Raw genomic sequence first — 23,482 nt, 5'->3', positions numbered from 1 at the left:
GCAGAGAAACATTCGGGTAGCGTGTGACGATTTCATTGGCAATTTGAAGGCCATAATTCATGCCAAAGGTGACAAATTCGAACAAATCTAAACTTATTCTTAAATTTGATGCTATTTCCGACATTTTTTGTTTTCAGTAAATAAAATAAAAAAATGTAAAACTTATGGCGTTTGACTTTGTTACAGTTTTTGTTTTTATCTCAACCCGTAAATGTGTATCTGTTACGGATAGCTCTAATAATTAGGCACATGGATGTAGGCTATCATATGGGCCGGCACAGCCCGACTTTTGACCTTTATTTTCTGGTTTTTTATTTGTTAATGGCTCTTTGCAGCCGATTTTTGTCGCCGAATTTTATTTTGATTGATTAAACTATTAATAGGAGCTGCAGGATTGAGTACAAGGATAGCTTATGCAGCTTCAGTAAAAACTTAATTTAAAAAAGTATTTCTCGGAAAATCATTTAATAAATAGTATTTTTTTAACATTTCAATTAATTTTTTTGCTGAAAATTAAAATTATTATTATTTAAGAATAATTGATATTTTTTTAAACAACATAAATTTGCAGTATATTTGTCACACTGTTTATGATAAATTCAAAACTGAAAATTTGTTTCAAAATAAAAATATTAATAACAAAAACAAAGTGTTTTTATATAAAAACAAAAGAAAATATCATGTGTATTCTTTTCTTTTTTTTCATTTTTTTAAGTTTTTGGGGAGCAGGAGGATATTGAGAGAGAACATGTAAACAAATGATTAGACGCAGACAAAAGGAAATTGTTGTTAGGGATCACTGGGGTAACAAGGAATCAACATATAGGGATGTTTTCATGTAGATTTTTTTTAATTTCTCTTTTATGTTTTTTTTTTTTGGTTGTTTCTCTTTTCTTTTTTTCTGTTAGCTATATTTTCAATACGTTTTACAAGAATAAAAACTGATATTCTTGTTTATAAAAATTAGTCTGGCTTTTCGTTGAATTTTTTTTTTCAAATAATAAATTATTATTATATATATAACAAAAAATAATAATTGAAAATGTTTAAATAAACAATAGTTTTAGAAAGTAACTAAAATAATGTACATTATTTTTCTATGAAATGATCTAATTAAATTGTATTGTTTATATTTGAGAATTCAGAATTGTTTGTAAAAAGCATAAAAAATAAAAAATAAATAAATACATAATATATATAGAAATTAAATAAATATATATGAATGGAGGGGAAACTAAACTAAAAGCGATGTACAGTAAAACCTGTAATAATGAAAAGAAGGTAAAACCTTAATAAATTTTGGCAATTCTTTCTATTGACATTGTTATGCCATTGTTTGTGTGGACGTTAAGAGGTTTTACTGTATACGATGCATTATTTGTTGTTTGTGAACTTTTTTGTTGTTGTAATAAATTAAATAAGAATATGTTTTCTATGGAATTTAACAAAAAAAATAAAACCGGGATATCCAAACAAAAAATGAAACATGGCTAATCACAAAAAAACGAAAACAAAATCCATAACTGGTGTGTGTATTAAATATTGATATTTGTTTTTTGGTAAAAATAAAACACACAAAAAACAATAACAAAATATAAATTGTAATTTTGAATAAATCAAACAATACGTGTTAGTGTTGGTTATTTGCTTTCTTCTTCATATTTTTTTATGTTTTAATCAAACACAAAAATCATAAATTTAAAATATCCATACATGAAAATATTTGTTTGTGGTGATTACAAATAAAGTAGAAAAAAAAAATTAGATACAAAAAAATATATATATGAAAAAAATCAACTAAATACACATAGACACGTACACATAAAACACATACATTAGTAACTAATTGTTTGTTTTTTTTTCCACTGCTTCATATATATTTGATAGATTTTTTTTTTGATTTTTTAAAAAATAGTATTTTTTTGGTGTTGTTTTGGGAAAATGAATAATTTACAGAAGATATGAATGATTTCATAGTTGTAGTTTGTTTTCAATAGTTTTGTTTTTCTATGTATGCGAAAAATCGTTAATTGAGAAAATAGAGATGCAAAATGAGATGCAGCTAATAAAAGAGTATGATTTTTTGTTTTTCAATTTTGTGAGAGAAGAATTATATGAGAAAAAAAAAACATAGAATATAAATAATTTATTTTTTTTTAGTTTTAAGAAAATTTAAGTGGCATTGTTTATGGGAAACGTAAAAATAATTGAAAACCTGCTAATCAATATCGGCTCATTCCCGGTAGGAGATTTTGGATAAGTTGAATTGTAGTAATAAAAAGAAAAAAAAAAGACTTTTGAATTTGTTAAAAAAAACATTTAAAGTCCTCATTTGTATTTGAGATAATTGAATTTTGGTAGACATTTCTAAAGGAGCCCAAAAGTATGCAACGATTGTTTTAAGTATGGCCTTTCTTTTCGTTAAAAGTCTAAAAATTTATTTATCATCTGTTGGCTAACACAAGTAAAACCGTCGGTTTTGCCGAAATTGTGAAATTTGAATAGAGTGGTTTGTTTGTTTTTCAAAAGCGAAATTGTAAAATTTGAATAGAGTTGGACGCTTACTTCGTTTTCTTTAAGCGTTTTGTTTTTCAATACCTTGAACCCTATGTGGGAGAGTTACCAGAAGAAATGGTCCGATCTATACCGTCTTTATAAGAAATCCTGTGTTGATAGAAATATGAAATATTTATGAGCTTCATGGATATTCAAAATTTTGAACATTTATGGGTGAGGCACCAGAAGAAGTAGACCGATATATCCCATCTTCACAGAAGATTTTGTGTTCATGTAAATAGTGGTATTTGTGAAATAAGAAGAGAATCGGATGCTTATTTCGGATTTTATAATCGTTTTGGTTATTCAAAACTTTGACCCTCTGTGGTAGAGGTACCAGAAAGAATGATCAGATCTCTACAATTTTCATAAAAGATCTTGTGCTGATCGAAATATTGAGATGAACAAAATCTGAATGGAATCGGATATTGATTTCACGTTTTATGAGCTTCATAGATAATAAAAATTTTGACCCTTTGTGGGGGAGGTACCAGAAGAAGTGGGCCGATATATTCCGTTTCACACCAGACTATGGGTTCATAAAAATATTGTGGTGTGTGTAATTTGAAGACAATCGAACTCCTATATCACATTTTATAAGAGTTATAATAATTCAAAATGTTGACCCTCTCAGGGGGAGGTACTTAATGGAGTGGACCGATATTGTCCATTTTCGCACCTGACCTAGCACTGATGCTAATATTAAGATTCGCAATGAGAGCAAAACCGAATTATCGTTTCTCTGCCTGTGCAGGAATTTATTTTTTTTTTGTTATCCAAAATTGTGGACCTATATTGCCCATCTCCAAACTCGATCTAAGTTCGATAATAATATTTCAATGTACCAAGTTTGGATCAAATCGGAAATTTCCTTCGAGAGTTATCGGGCGCACCAGCCAGCAGACGGACATAGACACAAGATCCACTTCAAGTGTCCTGAAGCGGATTTGTCCATAGAGACCTAAGGTCTAAACTCGTTATTTCGATGAGTCTCCTGCCGCTCAAATTAGAACGAGTTTCACTTTTTATTTGAATTCGAGCGAGTTCTTTCGATGTCTGCTCTGTATACAGTTTAATTTAAAAGTTAAGATCATGTTGCATACTTTTCGGCTGTTTAGAAACTAATTTAATCGAAAATTTATTACGAAATGCGGACTTTTCTAATTTTGAGTTAAAAAAAAATATTGTTCGGTCAGGCAGATATCTTCGAAGACAAAATTTTTAAATGACGAATTATTTTTCAAGTTTTCCACTAACAATTGACTTTTTCATATTATATTCTATGTTTTTATTTGTTTTGAAAATCATTAAAAATGCATTAAATTTTTATGACTGTTCATGAATATGTTTGTGGTAATGTTGTTTTCTAAACGAAAAAAGGAATTGAAACTCTAACAATGTTTTATTTTTTTGTGGCGAGATTTTTTGAGATTCGATGTAGGTTTTGGTTTTTTCCTTCGCAACTTACCAAGGTGTAAATGAGCTCCAGAAGAGACTACATTTGGCGAGTTATTAATGATATTAAAGGGGAAAACGTTTGTTTGATTTGATTTTTTGTTGTTGTTGTTGTTAAATGTGAAAACGTAGATTTAAACGATGTTTGTTTTGATATTAAATTGTTGTGAAGTCAACGAACGGCATTTTACACATGAGGACAAACACAGTTTTTTGTTAAGACAGGACATTAACAATTTAAAAACAATTGAAATTAAATGTTGTTGATTTTTTTTTTTTTTGGTTTTTTGTTTTGGTTTGAAAAAAAGACAGAAACAAATACAAAAGATGTTTTTTAGTTAGCACAAAATAATTAACATTTAGTAGGGAAATCAAAAAATTAAACTCAAAAAAATAAATATTTTTTTTTTGGTTATTTGTAATTATTAATACTTTTTCTTTGTTAAATAGCTATGAAATAATGATATGGTAAGGAAAAGGCCAGCCATATATTTGGCTGTTTTTATCAAAAAAAAAAAACAGAAAATTTTAGAACAAACAAAAAAATTAAGAAAAAAATTGAAAACAAAATTGAAAAAAATAAAAAAAAACATTTGACACATTTTATTTATATATACGACTAAGACATATACATTGACATGAATGCTCGGAAAATTTCTGTCTTTTTATGTTTCAAATAGATGACCCTAAAAACTGTTTTTTTTTTTTTTTTTCTATAGCTGGTTAGTTAAGATTTCAATATTTTATGGTATATATAGAAAATAAGTTAAAAATTAAAAATATTCATAAAAACTGAAAATTTTTTAGACACGCACAAGTTAAGGAACTTAAAAATAATCGTTAAATAACTGTTAATTTTTTTTGACGAAAAACATGTTTTAGGTCCTTGTTGTTAATTTCGTTTTGGTTCTGCTTGCTACGTACACGGTGCTACAGGGAAAATGTTCATATAATATGAAAGGGAATTTTCAATTTTTTCCACGTTTTTTTTTTCATTTTTTGAACGAAAATGATCCAGCTTAAATTAAAAATTATTTTGACAGACAAGTGCATTTTCTCTACCCTCCACCAATTTGTCATTCCATTTGCAACACCTCAAAATATAAATGTTAGACCCTAATGTATATACATTCCCGCTTCATCGGGAATGGGCCAAAATACCGCAAAGCAACATTCGGGCAACGTGTGACGGTTTTATTGACCGTTTAAAAGCCATAATGTCAAAGGTGACCAATTCGAACAAACGTATTCTAAAATGTGATGCTATTTCCCACATTTTATGCTTTCATTCAATAAAATTTAAAGAAAAAATAATAAAAAATAAAAGAAAATTAAAAAAAAGTTGCAGTTTATTTTTATCTCACTCTCTAGGTAGAAGACCTACAGCAGTTTGCTACGAAGAAGACCTACCGCAGGTCTTCTAGGAAGAAGAACTACAGCAGCTCTTCTAGCCAAAAGAACTACAGCAGATCATCTAGGAAGAAGACCTACAGCAGCTCTTCTAGACCTAGAAGACCTACAGCAGCTCTTCTAGGTCTAGAAGACCTACAGCAGCTCTTCTAGGCCTAGAAGACCTACAGCAGCTCTTCTAGGCCTAGAAGACCTACAGCAGCTCTTCTAGACCTAGAAGACCTACATCAGCTCTTCTAGGTATAGAAGACCTACATCAGCTCTTCTAGACCTAGACGACCTACATCAGCTCTTCTAGACCTACAAGACCTACATAAGCTCTTCTAGACCTACAAGACCTACAGCAGTTCTTCTAGACCTAGAAGACCTACGGCATTCTGGACCTAGAAGACCTACATCAGCTCTTTTAGACCTAGGAGACCTACATCAGCCCTTCTAGACATAGAAGACCTGCATCAGCTCTTCTAGACCTAAAAGACCTACATTAGCTCTTCTAGACATAGAAGACCTACAGCAGTTCTTCTAGACCTAGAAGACCTACAGTAGCTTTCTTAGACCTAGAAGACCTACAGCAGCTTTTCTAGACATAGAAGATCTAAATCAGCTTTTCTAGCCCTAGAAGACCTATAACAGCTCTTCTAGATTTAGAAAATCTACAGCTCTTCTGGACCTAGAAGACCAACAGGTCTCATAGCCCCATATAACTGTATCACCTCATATTCGATTTTTTTAATTTTAGCGGTAATTTTATAAATTATTTGCTTACATAACAAATGGTGGAGGGTAACGGCATGGCTGAACTTAGATACTTTTTTACTTGTTATTCGATTTTAATGAATTTCCTTCTAAAGTCTCTCCAATGATTTTCTCCTTCAATACTATATGTTTCATTTTCTTTGTTGTAGCACTGTGTTAATAATAAATTTTAAATATATTAAAATATATAAAATTTTGTTATTAAAAAAATTATTTTTTTTCTTTTGAATTGAAAAAAAATTAACTTAAAACAACAACAAAAAAGTTTACATAAAACATAAAATATAATAACTAGCTTATTTATATACTTATTTGTAACAAAAGTAGAGAAAACTAAAATCAATAACAAACTGTCAACAGAAATAAGCAAATAAAAATAAACAAAATTTTGTTAAATTAAAAAAAATAGATATTTCAAAACCTAAGATTTTTCAAATGTATTTTGTTTTACATTATATTTCCCTTTTTTCATGGCTGTAAGTATTTCGTTTCTTTTCATAATTTCCATTATTGTAGTTGTTTTGTTTTTATTTTGTTTTTTTTTTTTCAGGGTAAGACAAACACAAGGAGGTAAAACACTAGACAACACACATACTCAATGAGGTGCTATCATTATTTTCGCTTTGGATTTTTTCAATAAAAACAATTTAAAACAAAATTCCACAACAAAATTAAGAATTTGAAAAAGATTTGTAGAATAAAAAAAGAAATGATAAAAGACAAAAAATATTTGCTTCTCATATTTTTTTTTTTTGGTGTCACAAAAACCCTAAAAAGTTAGGCAAGAAAAGAAAAAGCTCAAACCAAAAAAATCTAGTTTTTTTTCGCTTCGCAATTTGCATTTCAATTTTTTTCTCAAATTAAGAAAAATAAAATCAAAACGGAAATTAACAATTCATTATGAGGATAGTTGTTGTTGTTGTTTTTTGTTAAACATAAATCAAATCAAACAAACCTAAAAAATAAAAACACATATTCCAACGCATAAATGATAGACTCATTGAGGGGACTTGGTGGGGATATAAAAAGGATTTGTTTGGGGGTTTGGTTTGATAATCGTTTTTTTGCACTGGCTTTAGTTTTCATTTACAAAAAAATCAATATGTATTGTTTTCATATTTTTTTTATTAAAATTAAAAAAAAAAATAAAAACCATAACTTAAAAAGTAAACACATTTTCCATAAATTTTGTGACTGAATTAAATGGATTTTCCAAAAATGAAAACAATATAAAATCGAAGAATAATAAAAATAAATATTTGAGCTTTTTCTCTTCATTGCACCAGTGTTTTTTTTTTTTTTGCACTTAAGAATTCAAAAATTCCTCTAGAAAATGAAGTAATTTTTGTTTTTTTTGTTGGTGTTAAAAACTAAAATAAAATAATTTGTCCTACAAAAAATGTTGGTGCATTCATTAAAATTGAAACCATTTGAATTTGAAAAAATCAAATAAAAAAATTATGTAAATATATCTCTTAAAATAATTATATGTATATATCAAACTAAAAGCGTTTTGGCAAATTTCTCCTTCTTTTTTTGGCATTAAATCAATATTTGTTCAGTAGATCTTTTTTTCTAATAAATTTTAATTTTTTGCTTTGCTTTCTTTCACTAAACTGTATAAATATATATTCTATGTATACATATGTATAAATACCAATATATATAATGTATAAAAGAAATATATATATGTAAACAAATATATAAATTGAAAACTTTTTGTACTCACTTTTCACTGTACTCATCCATGTGGGCATATGATTGCACCGAATTCTCTTCAATCAAAAATTTGACACGTTGATAGAATGATGCCGTCACCGAGGGTGGCTGTTTACGTAACAGCACCTCAACCGGATCATTTGAGGATAAACACATAATATGCTCGGAACAGGCTGGATGCGAACAACACTCACTGTCGGAACAATCAGTCATACCGTCTGAAAACAAAAACAAAACAAACAAAAGAAGATGAGGAGAAAAGCGTTGATGAAAAGTGTAGGTTTAATATGGCAGAGTAGAAATTAAAGTCTCGTGTTACTTGTTTTTTCGGAGACTACACACACAGGCATTACATTTCTCTAATGGCATTTTTTTTCAAACACAAAAAAAAAACAAAATTCATAAGTGTATTAAAATAAGATGGATGATTCTAATAAGTAAACCCAAAACATAATATAACACACATGGGCATTTCAAAATTAGTAACCATAATGGACATTTCAATATGTAAAAAATTTTAAGGCAAACATTTTAAGCGGATAGCTGTGTCAACTCCCGAATAATCGCCTTTCGATACTTAAAAGATTGAAATTAGTTAAAATCACCTCTTTTGTTGTCAAATTTTTAAAGTCAAATTTTTAAATCTTTATAGGGATTTTTGTTTTCCAGATGCTATTTTAGCCCAAAAGTTTCAAACATTCTCCCATAATTTGTTGTCAAAACTTCAAATCATGAACAATTTTTACATTCAAGAAATTTGTAGATAGAGGCAAGAAATTTAATCAGAAAAAAAAAATACGATGATTTTAATACGAGCTTGGCATCAGAGCATCGATTTGCTCATTTGCACTCGGGTAGGAAACTTGCTCGTGAGCAAGATTGCTCATAGAGTGGGAGTTTTATATGGAGTTAACTCTTCATTATTTTGCTTTGTATGGGAGCACTCCCGAGTCACTCCTCTTTCAAAATTAGAGTGGGAGCTGAATTGCTCGAAAGTGAGTGAGAGTTTACTCTAAGAGAGTAATCGAGTAGAATTAAAACGAAGAGTGGGAGTTTAATATTGGGTAAAGTCGTCATTCTTTAATTTTAGATGAGAGTCGGAAGTGCTCCTCCTCTTTCAAAATAAGAGTGGGAGCCGAATTGCTCAAAAGAGAGTGAGAGTTTACTGTAAGAGTAATCGAGTGCAATGAAAACGAAGAGTGGGACTTTTATATGGAGTTAACTCTTCATTATTTGCTTTTGTATGGGAACACTCCCGAGTCACTTCTCTTTCAAAAATTAGAGTTAGAGCCGAATCGCTCGAAATAGAGTGAGAGTTTGCTCTAAGAGTGAAATCAAGTGGAAAAAGTTTTTTTTTTAATTTATTTGTGAGTGTTTGCCAAGCCAATCTTTTAATATCCTCTAACATTTGAAAGGAACTTAAAAAAATTCGATAAATACCGTTTAAATTATGACCTTTATACGGGGGCTATAGGAAGACGTGGACCTGCACAAGTAATTTTTCATGTCATAGGCTGTAGTACCCATTACAAACTTCGAATACGAAATTTGAAATCGGGTGAATAGTGTCATCAAACTACTAAATATCGGGAGGTACCGTTATATGGGGGCTATACAAAGACGTGGACCGACATGGCCCATTTCCGAACGTAACCTGCCTACTGGCAAAATACACATGCGCGCAAAATTTTAACATTCTATACCAATTGGTTCAAAAGAAAGGGTTATAACAATAGAGAGAGAGAGAGAGAGAGAGAGAGAGAGAGAGGGAGAGAGAGAGACAGACGGGCAGAGAGATAATTCGACTTAGAATTTTACGTAGAATTTGTTGATTTTCGAACGATTTTTGCTTCCACTCTAAATCGAGCAAAGCATGCGAAAAAAGGAATTTCACTCCAAGGAGTGCTCCCGCTCGGCTTCGAGAAAGTTTTACTCGAATTCGAGCGAGTTTTTCGGAAGTATGCTTGGGATACCTAAAACGATTTCCGAATTAAATTTTGTTATTGACAAGGGCAATATTTCCGATGTAGCATTTTGGATCGCCAACATTTTAAAATCATATTTTCAAAATACTATTAAGAATTTCGGTCTATTTTTTGTTATCCGATTTTTTTGGTTCAATGTCGCTAGCTTAATCTGTAAGAAAAATGTGAGAAGTAAAGGGTGATTTTTTAGCTATCTTTTTGGCATCACGTGTTTGGAAAATTGGCCGGAGATTCAATTTTTAATGTAGAGGAAATGGTGATATGTATTTAACGAAGTTAAAAAATTTTTTCTTATACCAAAAAAGGTGCTTTCGTTCCCAAGATATTTGTGGGAGAAATATTTTACATATTTAAAAAAAAATTCTTATATCAATCCCAAACATTTCCTCAAAAAAACTCTGCTTCATTCAAAAAGTTTCTTGATCAAAAGAAATAAACAAGGACGACATGTTTCCACACACATACCATGTCTCACACAAGCACGAGCATTATGTTAAAGGTCCTTTTATACTACTACCACTGCTACTACTGTGTTTATGGAGTATGTCGATTGTATTGTCTTGTTTATTGAACAAATACACGAAGGGTTAATATTTAAAACATGTCTTACTTGAGAATACGTGATCCAACCTGGCACTGGTACCTATGGCAACCTCTTAAGTCATACCTGACTCACGTAAACACTTCAGCATCTATATGGATGATGTGTACTTCACATCATGTCAAACGTACGCACATGTTTGCCAGTTTATGTGAGCATGAAATTGGGTGTGTGTGTGTGCATAAGTGAAATATGTTATTGTAAAGGTATTTCACATAACATGAAACAAACATGAAGAGCAAAGAACACCAAAAAAAGAAGCAACACATAAGGAACAACATCATCATCACCAAAGTAGACTTGCTGCACTCTCTAGTATCAGTTTGTTGTTGTTGTTATTTTTGTTCTTGTCACAACTTATTGTTTAAGAACAACAACATTCACCTATTGTTTTCGGCGAACTTTGGGAGAACTTTCAGCTGTTGTTGTGTGTGAGTGTGTGTGTGTTGTTTTTAACACGCACACGCATAGTGACGTAAAGGATTTGTTTTGACGGCGGCAATTTTGGCAGGCTTGAGAGTGGTTTTTGTTACCTGTCAAAATCTCACGTGAGCATAACATACGAGTATTTTCTTACATCTTCATGGGAGTGTGAGTGTGTGCGTATGTGCATGCCAGAGTTTGGGGATTTATATTGACATGTGAGTGGCAAAAAGGTTACGTGATTCCAAACCCCTTACAAAAAGAAGATTTTTAAATGTTTTTCTTGTAATATATTTCGAGTTGCTGAAAAATAGCATCATCGAAGCTCTTAATAGATTATATTATGGATAGTACGGAAATTAATATCTGCTTGAAATTATAGGTATAAGGGCCAAATTTGACATACTTTACAACATTTCAGCTAAAAACGAAAAATAAATGCTATAATGCTGTCTTTTTAATGCTTCAGTTGAAGCATTGCTAGTCTGTATGACATGAGCCATACAAAAAATAAATAAATAACTTAAATAAAAAGATAACTTCTTCAATACTTTGGATTTATCAACACTCCAAACGCAAACATTCCGCTTATAAACCTATCCATTGAACCAAAACTGAGCTTCGGAATTTTAATACACTCCACCTTGGTGTATAAAATTTGTCATGCCGTAGAACCTATAAATATTCGTCGTAGACCCCATAAAGTATACAGGGTAAGATGATAAAACTGCAACCAACACAATGGCCAACAAAATCTCGGATATCCCGATACCAATCCGATGGACTATTGCGTCTGGAGTATTTTGGAAAGCAAGGTTGGTACTAAAAAATACCAAAGTGTCGATCACCTCAAGCAAGCGCTTCGCCGGGAATGGGCCAAAATACCGCAGAGCAACATTCGAGCAGCGTATGCCCTTTGAAGGCCATAATTCGTGCCAAAAGTGACCAGTTCGCAAAAATCTAAACTTATTCTAATTATTATGCTATTTCCGAAATTTTTCGCTTTCGTTCTATAAAATTTAAAAAAAAAATGTAAAAGTTATGGCGTTTGACTTTGTTGCTGAACTTTGCTGTCTGAATATATTCCGTATAGGTCCAGGTTTTACTATAGCACCCAAATAACGGTACCTTCGGATAGTTGGTGTTTTGACGTAATGGGTTGTAGATCAGGTGGCCGAACATTGTCTACATATAGGTCTACGATTTCATATAGCTCCCATCCAATGGCTCCTCCCAATATTTTTAGGATTTAGGTCACATTTGCTCTCCGAAAATATTTGACAATAAAACCAAAAACGAGAGCTGCGGGATATGTTTATGCTATTTTTGACAAAAAAAAATGTAAATAAAAAATCACCTTTAATTTAAATACAAGATTCAATGCTGTGATCTCTGTGTGCCCTTTCAAATCTCAGCTAAGTGCCTCATATGGTATTTTCTATTCCCAGTCACTTTAACAATTTGCTTATATTCAAAGTTGATTTAAATTTCCGTTGATTTCCTTCTGTTTTTGATTTCTGCGCATTAGTGTGTGTGTGTGTCGTGGGTGCATGTGATTGATTTGTTCACTTCCTTTTGCTTTTCATTCACATCACCTTGTGAACGTGACGGATTTGAAAACGTATGTTGTTACTTTTGTGATTTCTTTGCTTCTTTCTTCATTTCGTTTCTTTTTTCTCTTGGCATTATTGCCAACAAATGAATGCTTTTAGCACCAATAACAATTTGTTTTCATTTTAAGGATATTGAAAGGAAAACACATAAAATAAGAACAACAACAACACCAACAGCAATAAACACATTTCCATCATAAGTGAAAAAACACACACACACACACTATATTAGCAATCGTCGTGTACGTTCTTTGATTTCTCTTCCTTCATAGTATTTGCATAGGTGTTGTTCCATCCTTGTAAATATTTTAAAAGTGTTTATTGAACTCTCTAATAAAGGAATACATCCTGGCGCATAGACCAGCACTTACTGAGGGGAGGGTGCTAGAAATGGATGCGATGTATTTTGCAATACGGAAGGTGAAAATTTAATTCAAATGTCAATGGAAGATTTTAGTTTTTCTTTCTTTTTTTTTTTTGGAGGAAGGAGAAGTCATGGTAAAGAACAGAAAGCAATGATATGTGTAAAAGGATTTCGACACCTTATGTACAGGGTGGGATAAAAAACTGCAACACGCCATAATTTTTACATTTTTTAAATTTTATTGAATGAAAGCAAAAAATGCCGGAAAAAGCATCAAATTTTAAATTAAGTTTAGATTTGTTTGAATTGATCTCCTTGGGCACGAATTATGGCCTTCAACCGACCAATGAAACCGTCACATGCTGCCCGAATGTTGCTCTGCGGTATTTTGCACCTTTCCCGGCACAGCGCTTGCTTCAGGTGATCGACACTTTGGTATTTTTTAGTGCCAACCTTGCTTTCCAAAATACTCCAGACACAATAGTCCAACGGATTGGTATTCGGAGATTTTGGTGGCCATGGTGCACTGGAAATGATGCGAGGAACCTCATTTTGCGCGTGCTGAGTGCGAGTCGCCGGCCAATATGTTTGCGTGCCCAAGGCTTTAATACACCTTCCAGAATATTTTCGCGATCATATTTGACATTTATTCTGATGCCACGGTCGATTAATATGAGCGGAGGGCGACCGTCGGCTGTTATGGCGTCTCACACCATCACCATGGCCGGCGCTTGAGTTATGGTGGCCAACCGAAGGTGCACATTTTCAGCTGACCTCTTTGGTTTACTTGCAGTTTACAAACTGTTGGACAAAGATTTTTTTCTCATCGGAGAAAACCAAATTCAGTAGTTAACCACTTTCGGCCAAGCGAAGCAACTCTTTGGCTCTTTTGAGTCTATTTTCATTCTGTTGCGGCGTAAGTTCTTGCACTTTTGGGAATTTAAATGGCTTTACCCCGAGTTAATTTTTCAATATTTACCGAATGGAATATTGCGAATGTTCAGCTCATCATGGCCACTTCGACGCGGGTTTCGATCAAGTCATTTCTTTATTTTTTGAACCAATTCTGCTGATGTTGCTGTTTTCTTCCGTCCACGGTAACGGTACGAGACACAAAAGATTTATTCCGATTTAAATGCTGGAGTTCTCTAACCATAGCCACTTGTAGTTTTCCACCCAAATATAATGATATCACACTATCCACAACGAATAACTTTTTTTCTGGAAAAATCTCACCAAAATGCTTGCTTGTAAACAATATAATGAGCTGTCACTGGAATAATTTTACAAGCTATCGGTCGAGTGGCTTCGAAATGACAGCAGTCTGAAGTTGGTTGCAATTTGTTCATCTCACCCTGTATAAAAGGATTTCACCCCCTCCCCCATAAGTATGCTTTAATTTTTAAATAAATGTGGATGTTTATCCAAAATTGATCGATGAAATAAAAGTCTCTGAAACCCCTATGTGACGGCTCCGGACACTGCACAAATATAAAAAAAAAAAATATTTTGTAGATTTATTTATTTCCCTTTAGAGACGAAGTTAATTATCTGAAACTTTCAGTGAAAAGGAAAGCCAGATAGACTCTACCATACACTCACAACGGCCCATCAGGCATATTTGGTGTGGCTGATGGCTTACAAGGCCCCTTCTTAGGAAAGTAGTATTTATTTCTAAACTATTGTCATTAAGCATACGCAAATTAAACACCAGAAACCCTCCAATTTCGACTCAAGTTCTATTAGAAAATATTTTTCGCAGCAAAATTTATTTTTGTATTTTTTTATTTTTATTTTTTATTTATCTATTTTTTTATTTTGTCGAGATTTAATTGTGTCTTGTTTCTCTTTAAACTAGTAAATAATTCATTCAGGCATATTATTTTCTTTCCTTGCCTCTTGGGACTTGTATACTTTTTTACTAACTGCCTACGTACACATAAAGTACAAAAACAACAAAACAAAAAATAATAAATTTTTTGATTGAAAAGTTTTTTTGTCTGCCAAGAAACTCCAAAGCTAAAGGAGACATGAAAGAAAAAACTTCTTATAATCTACAGACAACAAAAATCACTTCACACGTTTTCCCAAACGTATTGCACAGAGCAGAATTATTAATTAAATTTGAAAAAAAAAAACACAGAAGCTGAAGAATATTTCCATGAGAAAAAATTCTTCATCTATACATAATAATTTCTTTTTCGTTTTCTTTACTTACCACCATCATTATCGATATTATCCTTGCAATTCATTTCCAAGGCAATGGAACAATCCGAACCAGCCCATCCTTCAATGCAATCACAACGATATTCACCATTTTCCAAAGTGCATTGACCATGACGTGAACAACCATTTTCACAACCAGCTGCAAAGAGAAGTGCATAAAGAAAAAAAAAGCAGTTAAGAAAATAACAAAACAACAACAACAACAAAAAATATGTAAAATACAATGAACCCGTTGAATTTTATATACAAAAAGAAAATGGTAGAAAATATGGCCCACAGTACATAATTAATGAAAAAATCAAGGTTCAATGATTTAAAACTCAATAAATGCCATGAATGGCATGGCATACAAAATATGAACTGTAGCTCTGTCGTGTCGGAAAATAAACTGAAAAAAGAAAAAATCATTTCCAACATGAAACAATGAAGTATAAATTATTTATTCATTGAAATATTTTGTTTTTATGTTTGTCTTTCATGTTTGGTCTGTATGTATGGATGATGGTTTTTTCAGTCATGGGGTTATTGGACTTTGAATAAAATATGTATATTTTTTTCTCTCGTAGAAGGATTATTAATTATTTAAGGAAAATGGTAATTGTTATTTGGAATCTATTCGGCATGGTTTTAAGGAATTTCGTTGGAAGTATTGAAATTTTTATGCATCAACACATTTCGTCTATTTAAGCGACTTGAAATTTGAAATACAAGAACATTTGATTTTTATCAGTTATTGTGAATTAAATAAAACCGGGTTGCAGGGTTACATTTAATTTTGTTTATATTTGCAAAACGCCCCCTACATTTAAAAATCTGTATTTACTTACTTATAATTACATTATACGATTATAATATATATATGATTTATAATTGGAAACACGATTTTTAAGTAGTTAGGGTTAATGTTCCGTTAAAGAATGATATACATACAACTATTCCAATATTTCAAATTTGGATTTATATTTGAATAGCGACCCCTACATTTGATAATATGTAACTTTGTGAAAATACCGTTTTATAATAAGAATACAAATTATTTTGTACTTAAATGAAATAATGCTTCGTTTAAAAATTATTTAGAATTAGAATATTTTACTTCTAGTTATATAGGCAGCGGAAAGCAGAAAAAATTCCCAGTTTAAAAACGGAGAACTCAAGTGATTTATTATAAATTAGCGACAAAATGCTAAGTACGAAATTAAAGTTAAAGTTCCGATGAATCTGCAATAGATTCTAACACAAGATGCTTTATAATGCTCTCGACGAACCCTAAAAGTATGCAAAGAATTTAATTTCTCATTTCCCTTGAGTAAAATCGTAAAGTATAGCATACAAGAATTTTTTTTCTACACCCCAGAGTGCTCCCGCTCAAATTCGAGTAGAAATTGTAAGTGACATATGTCACAATGCTGTTAAAAGATGGGATGTGAATAGTAAAATAAGTAAACATTTGAATGGTTACAAACTAATTTTTACAAATATTTAGTCATGAGGGTCATATTTTTTAAACAAATATTCTACGGCGAGAGCGTTTACTTTACTTCAAACGAACAACTATTGTCTTTTGAAGTGTATTTGCTTGAAATTCTTTCTAGTAATGGTGTTTCCAGTCATGTGTACATTTGCCTAAAACTATGCACCACACTTTACTACCTTAAAGCCTCCTCTCAGCCTTTGGCCAGAAATACAACAATGTTATACTGTAAATTTTTTGGGTTTATTTGTGTCTACACCTTATTTTTTTCCTCCTCATTTTTTTCCCATTTCAAATAGATGACATTGAAGTTAAACTAATGTCTTTGAGAGATATATTTCATTTTGTACACATTTTCATTTTGTTGCATTGCTATGTTGAGAGACACACACGCACGCATACACACACACACACACAGTTAGTATATCTTTCAAACAGACATTTGTCGTCTTGTTATTTTTTAATATTCCCAACATTTCTTAACATGTCACATTATTTGCAAAATGGCAACATGTAACACTCATACACACACGCACACACAACATGAGGCGTCTGGTTTTATTTCAAATATAATTGAAAAGAAATCTCTCAAGGCGTCAACGACGACAAAGACACCGACGGTGAAGACGACAAAAAGCAAATGATATTACATTTAGCATTTGCATTAACAAGTGTCAAACAGCTGACGATCTGTCTGTCTGGTTGTCTAGCATATTAATGTATATTATAGAGAATTTTTGTAAAATGGTGCATACTTTTGGGAGGTTTAAGGAAACGAAAAATATTTAATAAAAAGAGTAATTGCAGTTTCTGAGGGTGAAGAAAAATCGGACTTTAAAAATTTTCTTTTTTCTTCTCTTGTATTTAGTATCAAGAATTTTATTTCATATTCAAATTCTATTTTCTGGCATAATATAAGGGAAGGGTTAACATATTAAAATATTGCTGGGAAATTATATGAAAATTTTGTAATACTTTTTGGATTTGTTTAGTAAAGTGGTGCATATTTTAGGGAGTTTTAAAAGCTCTGAAATTAATGAATATAAAAGGAACTACATTTTTCGAAAATTATATGAACATTTTATTAAATTGTCTCTTTTTTATACCCTCCACCATACTATGGAGGGTATATTAATTTTGTCATTCCGTCTGTAACTCCTCGAAATGCTCATGTCAGACCCAACAACGTATCTATATTCTTGATCAGCGCAAAATTCTAAAACGGTTTAGCCATGTCTGTTTGTGCGCCTGTCTTTCTGTCCGTCTGCCTGTCTGTTGTAATCACGCTATCTTTCGAACGAATTGAGATAGAAAGTTAAAATTTTGAACACATGTATATTTTGCCAGTAGGCAGGTTAAGTTCATAAATGGGCCATGTTATCATATAGCCCCCATATAACGGTACCTCCCGATATTCGGTATTTTGATGATTTTAGCGACACTATTCACCGGAAATGTTTCGAATTTGCTATTTGAAGTTCGTAATGGATACTACAGCCTAAGACAGAAAACTGCCTGTGCATGTCCACGTCTCCGTATGGCCCCCATATAAAGGTACCTCCCGATATTCGATATTTTGATGATTTTAGCGACATTATTCACCGGAATTGTTTCAAATTTGGCATTTGAAGTTCGAAATGGATACTACAGCCTAAGACAGAAAATTCTTTGTGCAGGTCCACGTTATCATATAGCCCCCATATAACGGTTCCTCCCTATATTCGGTATTTTGACGATTTTAGCGACACTATTCACCGGAATTGTTTTAAATTCGGTATTTGAAGTTCGAAATAGATACTTCACCCTAAGATAGAAAATTGTCTGTGTAAGTCCCCGTCTTCGTATAGCCCCCATATAACGGTACCTCCCGATGTTCGGTATTTTGATGATTTTAGCAACATTATTCACCGGAAATGTTTCGAATTTGCTATTTGAAGTTCGTAATGGATACTACAGCCTAAGACAGAAAACTGTCTGTGTAGGTCCACATCTTCGTATGGCCCCCATATTAAGGTACTTCCCGATATTCGGTATTTTTGATGATTTTAGCGACATTATTCACCGGAATTGTTTCAAATTTGGTATTTGAAGTTCGCAATGAATGCTTAATCCTAAGACAGAAAACTGTTTTTGCAGGTCCACGCCTTCGTATTGCCCCCATATAACAGTACCTCCCCATAATCGGTATTTTGATGACTGTAGCTACATTATTCACCGATTTTTTTCTAAGTTTCGTATTTGAATATTGTAATGGCTTATGAAAAAATTACCTATGCAGGTCCATGTCGTCGTATTGACCCTAATATAACGGCTACATTCGGTATTTCTAAGATTTTAACGGATTTTATTGTTTTTGAGAATTACGAAATTCGTTCCAAATGGTGGAGGGTATTCAAAGTTCGGCTCGGCTTTTTTACTTGTTTAATATTAATATAGACCTTAATTAATTCTTGTAAAGTGGTGCATACTTGTAGGAGTTGCAAAGAAATTAAAATTAATAAAAAACTCAATGTAAAATGAAAATGGAACTTTACAAATTAGTTTCCGTTTATTTCTATATTCATGAACAAGGTAAAAGATATTTGTTTTTGGAGATTTTTCATATTGGAAATATTACCTTGACGTACTTATAGAACTTGCTTAGGATACTGACTCTGTAGCATATTTAGCAATGGTGAACACCACGTCACGTTTCGATGCATATTTTCAGCATTCTTTTTTTAATGTCATTTTGCTTAGTGTATCAAATAATTATATTTTTCTTTATTTCTATATTAACCAATAAAAGTTTTTGTTTAGTTTCAATACAAAAAAAAAAAAACTAAGAAAAACTATTAAAAGAGTTTGAAATTGTTTTTATCCATTTTCCCATGGTGATTGCTTTTAGTTGATATTTATTTATTTATTTTGTACCATCAACTTTGTGTTTGTTTTTTATTTGCAATTGTCTGCAAAGTTTCAAATTTGATTTTATTTATATTTATGCAATACAAAAGCCACAATTCCCAACCATTACTAACTCCTTTGTTATTGAAAGACGATTGGAAAAAATCAATATATATCCTGTTCGGTGATTCTTTTTTTTTAGTTGTCTCTAAGAGTTTCAGTTTTTATGTGGTCGTGGGATTGGTACTTACGCAATGTGCAATGTCTTCCATTCCATCCTTGGGAACAAACACAGGTGCCATTTTTACATTGTCCATGCTCTGAACAGCGGGCATCACAGGGCAATTGATCACATAGATTTCCGGTCCAACCAGGATTGCAACGACACTTGCCAGACTCACAAACGCCATTGGGACCGCAATCTAAACTGCAAACAGCTGTTTTTGGGGCGGAGAGAGAGGGAGAAAAAAGAAAACAACATTAGGTAAGATTTGGTTATTGAAGTGTAAGATGTAAGTTAAAGGTAAATACAGTCATTATTTAAAGCATATTTTAAGGAGTAAGTTAAATATTGTTTGAACATAAGATATCTTTAAAAATAAGATATTTTTTAGAAATCTGACCACGGGTTAAGAATATATGATATGTTTAGTTATAATTTACTTTTACCTATTTCCGCCAAAAACGGAATTTTATATTACTTTCAGGCGTTAAATCGAAAAAAGTCCCTTTAAAAATGAATCCAAAAAAATCAGTAAATGTTTTGGTTTTTTAGAACCATTAATGGGAATATTTTTTAATATACAGGGAGATGAGAAAACTGTAATCAACTTCAGATTGCCGTCATTTCTAAGCCACTCGTCCGACAGCTGTTAAAATTATTCTAGTGAAAGCTCATTATATTGTTTACAAGAATACAAAAGCATTTTTGGTGAGAGTTTTTCCGAAAAAAATTTGTTCGTGATGGAATTCAAGCGTGATAGTGTTATTCCTTTATATTTGGCTGGAAAACCACAAGTGGCTATCGCATTTAAATGTGAATAAATCTTTTGTGTATCGTACCATCGCTCCTTACCGTGATATTGGTAACGTAGCCCGACGTCAAGGAGGTGGAGGAGCAACATCAGCAGAAATGGTTCGAAAAGTAAAGAAGCGGCTTGATCGAAACCCGCGTCGTAGTGGCCGAAAAATGGCTCGTGAGCGGAACATATCGCAATATTTTATTCGGCAAATATTGAAAATGAGTTCGGGGTAAAGATATTGAAATTGCAAAAAGTGCAAGAGCTTACACCGCGACAGAAAGAAAATATACTCAAAAGTGCTAAAGAGTTGCTTCGCTTGGCCGAATGTTGTGAACTGCCGAATTCGGTTTTCTCCGCTCCGATGAGAAAACATTCGTTGTCCAGCAGTTTTTAAACAAACAAAATGATCGTGTTTACTTGTCAAAGAGGTAAGCTGAAAATGAGCACCCTCGGTTGGCCACCCGAACTCAAGCGCCGGCCATGGTGATAGTGTAGGCTGCCGTAACAGCCGATGGTCGCTCTCCGCTAGTATTAAGCGACATCAGATGGTATCAGAATAAGTGTCGAATATTATCGCGAAAATATTCTGGAGGGTGTATTAAAGCCTTGGGCACGCAAATCATTTTGGCCGCAGACTTTGGACATTCAAACAGGACAAGGCACCCAACAATGGTTACAAAATGATGTTCCTCGCTTCATTTTCAGCGCACAATGGCCACCAAAATCACCGGATACCAATTCGTTGGACTATTGTTTCTGGAGTATTTTGGAAAGCAAGGTAGGCACTAAAAAATACCAATGTGTCGATCACCTCAAGCAAGCGCTTCGCCGGGAATGGGCCAAAATACCTTAGAGCAACATTCGGACAGCGTGTGGCGGTTTCATTGGCTGTTAAAAGGCCATGATTCGTGCCAAAGGTGACCAATTCAAACAAATCTAAACTTATTCTAAAATTTTATGATATTTCCGACATTTTTTGCTGTCATTCAATAAAATTTAAAAAAAATGTAAAAATTATGACGTTTGACTTTTTTGCAATGTTTTTTATCTCACTCTGTATTTATCAAAAGTGGATTTTCACTTACCGAATAAATTTTGAGTTCCTATAAACACCTCTTCGTACTTCATTTCCTCCCGGATACCAGTTAAGTAATATAATGTAATGATTCACAATCGAATTTTTATATTTAAAATATCCATTATAAAACCTCAACCCCCGCCTAATATTTTTTTATCTGCAGTTTCACAACAAAATTGATAAGAAAATCCATTCAACATAATTTGCAGTCGGCGTTATCGAACACCGGCATACAAACAACATGTCTTTTAAAATCCATTTCTCAACAAATTGAGTTTATTAAAACTTAACCTTGTCAATTCTTTATGAACTTTCAAATCTCTAAATTTCAGACATGAACTACCCTCCCTCCTCCTCTCACTCTCTCTCTCTCTCTTTGGCAAAAATATCGAAATTATATTTTATGTTATTATGAAGTCGTTCTATGGCCGTGCCTTTAATTCACCTTAAACGAAAACAATCACCTATATCTAGAGGATAAATACTTATATGTATGTGTAAACACACACACATCCATACACCAAAAAGCCAATATGTCATATAATCACAGACACAAAATCTCATACACATTGAAAGTACATTAACCCTTTTATGGAGGAAAATTGAAAAAAAGAAAGACACAAAAAAAACAAGCCAACAAATTTTTGTTGAAAAAGTTTAGACCAGGTTATTTGCCAATCAATGTATTTGTATGTGTGTGTGAGAATGGGTTTGTGTGTGCGGTATTGAATACATTTGATTGTAGGGTTGTTGTTTAAGCGTAACGAAAGATAAAAAACTAAACCAGACGCCAGTCAACCTGACTGAATATGATTATAGAGGCAACACACAATCATACAAACCGACAGACAGCCACACGAAAACAGGAGGTATTTACGCCGCAGACTAAGCCATGTGTTTGGGTGCTTAGATAGGTATATATGTATGTTTGTGTGTGTACATATATCTAAGTGTCTGTGTTGAAGTTTATTTTTCAAATGTTTTGCCATGTAGAAAAATCAATGATTGAGTTTTATGCCCTGATATAGCTACAAATATGTATAGATACGTATATAGAGCAGGCATATGATAAAAATAAACCTTAAATGCCTGGCTATACAAAAAAAGAAAAGGTGAACTGAATTATAGTTCAAATAGCTATATTAAGTATGAGAAGCAAAGGAGTTTTCTGTGCCATGTTAAGCCTTGAATCAGGATTTTTGTCTATACAAATATGCTACGTTTTGGCTTTAGACAGTGTTGTGCCAACTTGACTTATTTGCCTGCAAGGCATGTAGGGATTTTAAAACTGACTTTTGACTGAATATTGTTGCGGGTGGAGTGCAAGTGAGTGTCTGAATGTGTCTTAATTTGAAAAGAAACTAACACTACTTAAGATATAGTCTTTATGGCAAACTCCTCGGGTTGATGAGCCTGAGCTTTTTTTCTTATCTCCTTGTTCTTTAGAGGAGCTAGGCAAGAAAATCATATTGCAGACAGGTTATTATGTGAAGAAATAAAGGGTTATCAATTGGGAGTTACTTAAAATGGAAATGCATTCTTAGAAAAATGTGTTAAAAGATTTAAAATAAGTAATTTTGAAAAAGGACGGCAAATAGAGGTCTGATTCACATGTTTAAGTACTTTACATACACATGTGTTGTTTAATATGATAGGAAATTGAAAAAATAAAATTTTCGGTCTACCGATTTGTATTCCAAAATGAGGGAGGTTTTTACTATATGGAAACTAAACTAAATTAAGTACCTATATCGGATATCTTCGGAAAAGCGATATTTTCTGAGGACCTAATATATCAAATCATCTAAAATGTACTAAAAATTTACTACTCTGTGCTAGAATGAGCTAGAATTTTGGAATGAGAATCACTAATGGGAAGCAGGATAGATGAATCAAACAGTTTTTGGAAAATGG

The 23,482-nt window shown here is 32.4% G+C and overlaps 1 protein-coding gene across 4 annotated transcripts in view; it reads right to left on the bottom strand.

Annotated features, from left to right (window-relative positions):
- The window catches only part of LOC101894875 (teneurin-a), a 568,898-nt gene that overhangs the window by 97,655 nt on the left and 447,761 nt on the right, over nt 1-23,482 (bottom strand). For all 4 annotated transcript variants that reach the window (XM_059129381.1, XM_059129382.1, XM_059129383.1 and 1 more), the window contains 3 exons: nt 19,720-19,905; nt 15,101-15,247; nt 7,907-8,114 (listed from right to left, as the gene is read on the bottom strand). In XM_059129381.1, coding sequence (XP_058985364.1) covers nt 7,907-8,114; nt 15,101-15,247; nt 19,720-19,905 — 541 coding nt within the window. The remainder of the gene's footprint in view (nt 1-7,906; nt 8,115-15,100; nt 15,248-19,719; nt 19,906-23,482) is intronic.

Source organism: Musca domestica, unplaced genomic scaffold, assembly GCF_030504385.1.
Source record: "Musca domestica strain aabys unplaced genomic scaffold, Musca_domestica.polishedcontigs.V.1.1 60, whole genome shotgun sequence".
NCBI classification, from domain to species: domain Eukaryota; kingdom Metazoa; phylum Arthropoda; class Insecta; order Diptera; family Muscidae; genus Musca; species Musca domestica.
Note: the sequence above shows the minus strand (reverse complement) of the source record. Positions and strands in the feature narration are given on the sequence as shown.